The sequence below is a fragment of the Hydra vulgaris genome, chromosome 06, assembly GCF_038396675.1.
Source record: "Hydra vulgaris chromosome 06, alternate assembly HydraT2T_AEP".
Lineage (NCBI taxonomy): Eukaryota > Metazoa > Cnidaria > Hydrozoa > Anthoathecata > Hydridae > Hydra > Hydra vulgaris.
In genome coordinates this window covers 10,307,917-10,317,500 of record NC_088925.1, presented here as the reverse complement: position 1 = coordinate 10,317,500, position 9,584 = coordinate 10,307,917, and the positions used below count along the sequence as shown (strand labels likewise).

The window sequence follows — 9,584 nt, the reverse complement described above, 5'->3', positions numbered from 1 at the left end:
TTAAGATTTTATTAGCAGAACTTATTTTTAACACTGTATTAGGTTTCAAGATTTCATGAAAAGATTATGTTTTTAACAAATGTTAGATAAATTTTAAATTGAAATTAATTTATTCTAAACTTTTAAATTTTTTGAATTATTTGTATAGCACTAATTTTCTTTTTTTTAAATATAATAAATAAGTTAGACTTTTAAAGTGTTTAAAATTTGATTGATTGTGTTATATTTATTTGGTTATCATACATTTTATGGAAGCTGATATATTAAGGCATTCTTCTACATAAAAATTAACTGCAAAAGGGAAAACTTAAATGTAACATAATGTTTTAAGTTATTCAAAATAACTTTTTTGTATTGATGTCATTTATCAACTACAAATGCACATTAATCAGACCAGTATTTAAAAAAAAATAATAAAAGGCAGAACATACCAAGAGAAAAAATGAAAAATTGTTTTTTGTTAACATCTTGATAAGTAGGGTAGATTAGGGTAATATGAGCACCATGGTAATATGAGCATACTAAAAAATTTCTAAGATGTAACCAGGGAAGTTAAAGTTGCTTTCATAAAGAAAAATATGTTAGCTAGATATCTGTTTTATTTTTGTTTAAAAAACATTGCATAGAAACATTTAGTTTTGATTTTATATAAAGATATCATTTTTGTGTAATATGAGCATCCTTAAATTACACAATGTTTTTCATTGAAATTACCTAGTTTAAAATCCTAAAATTGCAGTGGTTCTAACTTATTTTTGAATAAAAACAAAATAGTAAAATTTTTTTAATATTTTAATAATACTAAATATCTTTTTGTACTTTAAATTCAAAAAATTTGTAATTTTATTGTTTAACAGTTTGAATTTGAATTGGTTTGGAATAGATTGGAATAGGTTTGAAATAAAATTGAAAAGAAAACAAACTAATTTTTTTTTGGGGAGTAAAATAAAGTAGTTTTGTTTTAATAAAAAGTGGTATAAAATTCTATCTTTTAAAGATAAGTTAATAACAAATCATTATATTCCACAAACTAGTTTTAATTGTCAGGATGATATTTTTTTACTTTATGTTATTTTTTTGAGCAAATTTAAAAAAAAAAAAAAAAGTGCTCATATTACCAAGTATGAGCACTTTTGCTACTTTTTTAAAACCTCTGTGGATCATGAGTAGTAATCACTAAAAATTGTTTTCTTCGCGAAAATTTTGAATCCAGCTTAATTATTTTTGAAAATACTCCAGTTTTTGCTTGAGGTGCTCATAATACCCTAATCTACCCTAATTTGATTTGGAAAGTTTAATTAACTTGAACCTTATTTTTTAGGGATTACTATGATATGAACACAACCTTCGCACTTAGGGATCCCTTTAAATACTCGAATTTATTCAAGATTAAAAACAACAAAAGCATATAAGCTGCTGGAATTTTCTTGAGTCTGCACATATTCAGTCCATTTGAACTTGTGTGCACATAAATGCCGGTTAAAGTTGATACTAAATGTAGGTTAAAGTTTCTGTTACAACAACTACAACAACAACCTCCAACTCTAGAACTTCAAATCATTATTATAGCAGAAAAAACTACTGCAGAGACACAATTTTTTTCACTGATTGATTAATGGAATTTTTGTCAATGAAAAGAAGAATATCATCAACAATAAAATCCAATAATTTGACATTAATAAAAATAGATATTATAAAAATAAAAACAAAAAAACTTTTGTGAAAGTAAGCAAACAATAACTACAGGCAAATTATAAAGGAATACAATGCAAATATAAATAAATAAATGATTATAAAAAATAATTTTAAGTTTTTAGAATTTTTTTTAGATTAATGTTATTTTAGTTAATGTTACTTTATTTCAGTTGTTAGATCATAAACAAAATACAAAAAAATATAACTTATAGTTTTTGAATATCAAAAAATAAAAACTCAATTAATAACAGTTGTCAAAAAATGAATTTCTCAGGAATTTTAAATAATGAAAAACAAAATTAAAAGATATAATTATTATATAAATATTATCTTCTCTTAGAGCAAAAAAATGACCTAAAAAACTATGCCGAACAAGTGAACAAAACAGAACATTTACAACCACTAATTAACATGAACACTGCTATACAATTGATGTACTTTTATCAGTATACTTCTTGTTTATTACTTAAAACAATTGCAACAATTAACAATTGTAATAGTTTTTAAAAAAAATCTACCTTCTCATTAAGTCTGTAATTTCTTTTATGGATCCCAACAAATCTCCTAAAGAGCCAAGATGAGCTACAAAAAAGAAAAAAAAGAAAAGATTTAAGATTATATGACAAGTATGCAGTAGTTTTTAATAAATTAGTCTTACCATATCTAGAAAATGTATTGAGATTCATGTTTTCTCTCAACAGTACAGACTTAATAAACTCATATGGCAACACTATTTTGTCGAAATCCTAATAAAAAAAAATATATATATATACAGTAGCATCCAAAAGTCTGCAGACAGGCTAAATAAAATTGACTTTTACTATTATTTCAGCAATTACTTCACTAAATCCAATATATTATATACAAATAAATGATTTTCATGTTTAATGTTATTTTTTGAAAAAATATTGATAATTTAATTTATGATTTAAAAATTAATGATTTTTAATAAACTCAAAAATTTGCGTACATTTTGAAGCATTTTATATTTGTTCCAAAAATTTGCTAGTTTATCGATGTTGTTAACGAATAATTTGTGAAAATAATTAAAAAGCTTTATTTATAAGTGATTGAGGTCACGGGGTATAAGAAAAAATATAATATCTACAGTGAAAAAGTTGATAGCTAGTTCATATGGAGCATCAGTTCAAATGGAAATTTGTTTCGTAAGACAGCACAATTTTATGAAGTCGGTAAGTCTGCTGATAGACAAATTATGAAGAGATATGAACTAACAGGATAAAACAAAGATTCGAAAAAATCAGGAAGATCATATAAAACAACATATTATCGGGATAAAACACTCGTGATACTAAGAAACAAAAAACTCTATTTGACAGTTATTGATTTAAACGAATAAATGAAATATTTTTACGGAATGAATTGTAATATTTCTTCAATAAAATATTGTTTGCAATACGCAAATGTGTTTAAAGACGCTTAATCTAAAACTCATCGATTTACCTGAAAAACTAAAATGCCTAAAAAGAACTAGCATTACAAGATCTAAACTGGAGTAGTCAACTTTGGTCAAAGAACCTTTTTAGGGATAAAAATAATTATACGCAGTTCGGGTCAGATGGAATCAAGTTTGTTTGAAATCTAGTAGATATAAAATATGATCCCAAATTTTGACTGGTTTCATAAAACATGGAGGAGGTAATGCAATGGTTTTGGTATGATTTGAATTAACCCGCTCCATTGATATACTGGAACAATTTACCAAGAAATATACAAAGACATATGTAAGAGCATTAAGTTAACTCATGCAAAGGTTAAAATGTCTCATTGATGGATTTAACATCAGGAAAATGATCCCTAACACTAATCCCGAACCCTAACAGGCAAATTGGTTCGAAAATTCTTTAAATAGAGTAAAACTTGTAATTTGAAAATGATATCCTAATTAACTGGCTAAGTTGAAATAAGATGCCGTTGATTATTTATGGCAACATGTTGGCCGTTAAATATTATACAAATTATGCTCATTTATTCATAAAAATCAAATAAATATTGCACTTAGTCCCCATTAATGTTTTCATTAGTTTAGCTGACTTTATGACTTGTAGATGCATAGCCATTCATGGTTGTAAAGATTGTCCTACAAAATGTTAATGTGATTTTGCATTTCTAATAAATTTTGATCAAATGTCGTTAAAAAATTCCAACTTTTTTAAATATAAACGCTTTTTCCACTTTGAGCTCATTAAAAATAATTTTTTTAAAAATCAATTCAAGTACGTAAACTAAAGTATCACTATTTTTTCAAAACATAACAGTAAACATGAAAATCTTTTATTTGGTATATAATATATTGGATTTAGTGAAGTAATTGCTGAAATATTAGTAAAATTCAATTTTATTTAGCCTGTCTGCAAATTTTTGGATGCTACTGTGTGTGTGTATGTATGTATGTATATATATATATATATATATATATATATATATATATATATATATATATATATATATATATATATAAATATATATATATATATATAAATATATATATAAATATATATATATATATATATATATATATATATATATATATATATATATATATATATATATATATATATATATATATATAAATGATTCAAAAGAGTGATTCAAAAAATGAATACACACTTTAAATAATTGTATACTAAATATTTATTTTCATTTATTATTTATTTCTTAACACAAACCATTAACATGAATCACCATCACTTAAATCAAAGATGAGTTTAAAGTATATGGAACTATTCAGACCATTCAGAAGATCTGGATGATGATCTGGACTAAAGAGTAGGGTATTCCAAGTAATATTTAGAACAACTTGTGAATTTCAAACAAAAATTGTATGGGGTGACAAACCCACATTCAAACTAAATGGTTACACAATTAACCAACACAACTCTACCTGTTGGTTGGAAATCTACATTCTTTGGTGTGGTTTATCATCAGAAAATAATTGGGTTTTTTTTTTAACTACTGTAAAAAGTCCCATTGTAACTTAAACTTGATAGATTCAATAGGGATCCATTAATAAGTAGGATAGAATATATCCATAGATAAATTAAATTTGTAAAATGGTTACACACAAAGAGTGAATGCCTGAGAGAAGGCTGACTTGTTCCTAAAGGTTATGTTTCGGAATTGAAGAGTTGTGAGAGGGTTTTAACCAAAAACTAAAGAAGAAAAAATCTTGTTCTATTGCTTTGTAAAGTTAATGATTAATATTTTTTTAATTACATATAAAAATCTTTTTTTAAATAAAATCCATTTTTTTCAATTGTTGCATTACTGCTATCCAATATATATATTATCAAACAAGCTATGTAAGTATATATTAAACAAGTCATGTAGTATAAGTATATATTAAGCAAGTCAAGTATATATTAAACAAGTCAAACCATTTATTCTTGTCATGATAAGAAACCAACACTCTCTGATTGCTTGGAAGGGGCATTTGAGCTTGAAAAGGATCTCACTTCTGCTACAGCATGGGGCTCACAGTGGCTGGTGAACTTCAACACAGATAAAATTCAATTTTTTTCAGCTAATCGTTATCGCAATAATTTAGATCTTCCTATATTTATGAACGGTGATGTACTCGATTAGTCATCTACTCTTCACTTTCTAGGTTTAACTCTTACTTCCAATCTTTCTTGGACCATATATCAAATCAGTTGCAAAATTAGCATCTGCTATGGTTGCATCTCTTTATTGAGCTCGTCACTTTCTTACTTCGGATTCTATTCTCTATCTCTATAAATCTCAAATCCGGCCTTGTATGGAATACTGTTCCCATATCTGGGGCGGATCTTCTAATGATGCCATTTCTCTTTTAGACAAGGTGAAAAAACATATTGTAAACATAGTTGGACCTGCTCTTGCAGCCAACCTCCAACCATTATCACATTGTCATAATGTTGTTTCTCTTTCTCTTTTCTACAAACATTATAATGGGCACTGCTCTAAAGAGCTAGCGTCTCTTGTGCCATCAACTAAAATTCATTCTCGTGTTACTCATCTTTCAATTAAGTCTTATCCTTTTTCTGTGACTGTTCCTAAGTGCTCCAAAAACGCCTTTTCTGAGTTATATCTCGTCTAGTTTTTTTCCTCGAACATCAGCTTATTCTGAGTTATATATTCGTCTAAAACGCTTATTCTGAGTTTTATATTCGTCTAGTTTTTTTCCTCGAACATCAGCTCTTTGAAATTCGCTTCCTTCATCATGCTTTTCTGATTCATATAATTTGCAATTCTTGTCGTCTGTCAATCGTTATCTTGCTCTACAATCTTCATATTTTCTCTTCCAGTAACTTCCAACTTTAATTAGTGGCTGCTTGTAGTCTTGTTGGAAGCGAAGATGTTTAAAAAAAAAAAAAAATTTAAGTTTTAACTGAAGGTTTAATGTATTTTATAACTGAAGGTTTAATGTTTTTTAAATCAACATAAAAGGATAGTAATTACAGTCTTTATACAAAAATAACCATAAATTAACACCATTTTACTATACTTATAAGTAAGCATTATATAAACACAGATAATGATATAAATTAGATAGTTAATTTAGAAGATCACACATCAAAATATTTTTTATCTATACAAAGTTTTAAATAGTCACTGATTAGCAAGTAAAATTTTAGTTATTTAAATTATTATATATTTTTTATTATAAAGATTTTTAATTCTTTTAATAATTAAATTTAAGCAATTTAAACTTTAGTTTTTAATTGAAAAATAAACTTTTTTTTATGATTTTTATTTATATTATAAATATTTATATAATAAATGATTTATATTTATATTATAAATTTATATATATAAATATAAATTGTCATTAAAAATTTTTTTTTGTTTTTTTGTTAATTCACCTCCCCAAGGCCGAGAAGGCCATTATAGACGTGGAGACTACTTAAATGTGGTTATAACCCTCTCTCAACTATATAACTCAGAAACACAAACCTTGACAAGCAAAGCCACTCCGCATAGAAACAACTTGAGCAATTAATTATAACTCTGAAGTAAACATGCCCCTGACCAATTTATAAACAAATGAAAGTTAGAAAATTAAAAAGTTCTAACAAAATGTTTATTTAGCTTTATCAGTTTAAACTAAAACACAACACACGCAAATTAAAAACTTTTAAATTAAAAAAACTTACTGTACAGTCGTGTTTCTATGCTTTAATGGATTATAAACGTAATATTTATATTTTTTTCTATAAAAGAAACCTGCATACCGTCACCAAAAAAAAGTTGATTTTGTTGTAATTTTTCTTTTCTTATTTTGTCTTGTTATAAAAATTGTTATTTATATTTATATTATTTATAAATCTGAAGTAAAACTGCAACATAATAACCATATTGGGACCAGCTGCAACAAAAAATTCTTGGTAATATAATTACTATTGTACATAAATTCTTATCTTGTTGTCAAAAAGTATGTTTTAATTTTTAAGTTAAGTTACATTCTTATTAAGGATATAATGTATAAAGTAAATTACTAAATAAATAGTATTCAAATAGTAACATCTTAGAAAATAAGCTGCAAAATTTAGTGAATATGGTTCTTAAGAAAAACATTGTTAAAAATCTGCAACACTATATAGCTTAAGAAAAAGATAAAAGGAAATATTAAGGAATGTGTGCAGAAACATAACATTATTGCAAAAAATCATAAAAAAGATGAGTTAAGTGTAATAAATGACAATATGTTGCTAATGATGCAAAACAATATGATGAACTTTTTGATGCAGAATGTTTTGAGCCCTTTAATGAATTTATTTAACAAAAACTTAATTTAAATTGAAAAAAATAAGTTGAAAACAGTAAACTAAATTAAAAAATAGCAACTCAGTTTATATAGAAGTAAAACAAGACAATGTTGCGCAAAAAAAAACTTACACAGTAATATTTTTAAGAATGTTTTACAAAAAAAAAAAAATCAACTATTGTCAATTGATAACACAGGCTTACCTTCGCTAAATCAAGAAACTTGTTATTTTTATCACTTCCAGCTTCTTCTACTGTATCTTCTATATTTTGATAGCTAAATGTAAATTATGTTTTAAAATTATAATATAAAATAAGAAACAATAAACTTAATAGCAAGAAAAACAAAACCATTACCAAGAATGTTCAGCATCAATAGATTTTTCACCCATATCAGCAAACACCTTAACAATACCTAAAAAATTTAGACTTTTTATAAGTTTATAATAAATTAAACAAGATCTTAATCTATATATCCTTGTAACTCATAACATACTTTATAACAGGCCTATTCATCATCCAGATGACATCACAAATGAAAGCAAACACTTTATAACAGGCCTATTCACCATCCAGATGACATCAAAAATTGAAAGCAAACACTGTTACCATTTTATTTATAAGCAAACACTTTATAACAGGCCTATTTACGATCCAGATGACATCAAAAATCGAAAGCAAACACTTTTATACATTTAATAATTTGTCTCTCTACACTTAATAATTTCACTTTTATACACTTAATTTTATACACTTTTTTTTATACACTTTGTGTTACCATTGTATTTGTAAAGCATCAAGTTCTTACTAAGTTGTTTAATCAAAAAATTGTATTTTTTTTTAAATTTAAGTAATGCTTAAGTTTTGCTACTTCCTACTAGATAGCAACATGTGCAATTTAAAATGAATGTGCCGATTTGCAATTGTTTAATGAAAATTTTGAATGTTATTTTAATATTTTTTAATTTTTTAATTTCATAAATCTGGAAAAAAAGGGTTAAAAGAACCAACTTGAGAGTATTTCTTATGAAGAGGTTTGCATAGGTAGAGAATGGAATCAGGAGTAAATGATGAGAACAATAAAAAGAGGCAACCTTAGCAGATGCTAATTTTGCAATGAATTGTGTATATGGTTTCAATAAGAGGTTAAAAGTGAATGATACTTCAAGAAGACGTAAAGTAGAGGACTTGGTAAGAGAGTTGCCATTTATCAATATTGGAATAAAGCGTGTACACAAAATAAATGTGAGAGTAAACACGTCATTTTTTTCAGTGGTTGTATTAATATATTTTAAATTATGTTTGTATTTTGTTGGCAACTTATTACAATTTTAAATAAATGTTTTAAGCTACAATTCAATAACAGAGAAGTTGCAAATAAATCCCTGCACTGTTAGTCATGTTATCTAACATTTTTCCTAAACAAAATCCATTCAATGCAAATCTGGTAATAGTGGAAAGGAGGTTTTTCAAGATACAAAACTGGTTAGAAACCTGGTTAACAGTTTTATGAATAATCCAAGCCACTCACTTGGTCATAAAAGTTTGAAATAAACATGTTTTTCAAGCGTTCAAATCACAAAAGTGCCTAACTGTTCTAAAATTCAAAATAAAAGTGTAAGAACCCACTGAAGAAAGTTTTACGACAAGTATATTTCAAGTTATTGAAGACGATAAAAAGACTAGTTATTGAAGATAAAACTTATACGAAGTACAATCATAAGTAAATGGTGCTGTGTTATAATGCACAAATATTGAGGAAAAGAAGATAAGAAACTTAAATACACAAAACATGATAAGTTTGCTAAACATGCTTTGATTTGGCAAGCTATTTGCAGGTATGACAAAAAATCAGCACCCTACATTTCTGATTCCACACTTTCTGGTAAATACATGTTAAAGAGTGTTTACAAAAAAGTCTTTTACCTCTTACTAAATCATATATTAGTAGATATGTGTTCTTGCCTGATTTATCATCATGCCATTATAGCAAACTGGCTATGGGATGGTATAAACAAAATGACGTGAAGGTTATGTCTAAAATAGCAAATCCTCCAAACTGCCCAGAATTGAAAACTATTGCAAAGTAATGGGTAAGTATTAATTGAAAAATGAAAAAAAAA

General features: G+C 26.0%; 1 protein-coding gene across 1 annotated transcript in view; it reads right to left on the bottom strand.

The window, feature by feature from the left end:
• Window positions 1-9,584, bottom strand: part of LOC101239941 (leucine-rich PPR motif-containing protein, mitochondrial) — a 125,306-nt gene that overhangs the window by 64,069 nt on the left and 51,653 nt on the right. The window contains exons 11-14 of the mRNA XM_065799184.1: window positions 7,819-7,876; window positions 7,666-7,738; window positions 2,354-2,441; window positions 2,214-2,277 (exon numbers count right to left, since the gene is read on the bottom strand). Coding sequence (XP_065655256.1) covers window positions 2,214-2,277; window positions 2,354-2,441; window positions 7,666-7,738; window positions 7,819-7,876 — 283 coding nt within the window. The remainder of the gene's footprint in view (window positions 1-2,213; window positions 2,278-2,353; window positions 2,442-7,665; window positions 7,739-7,818; window positions 7,877-9,584) is intronic.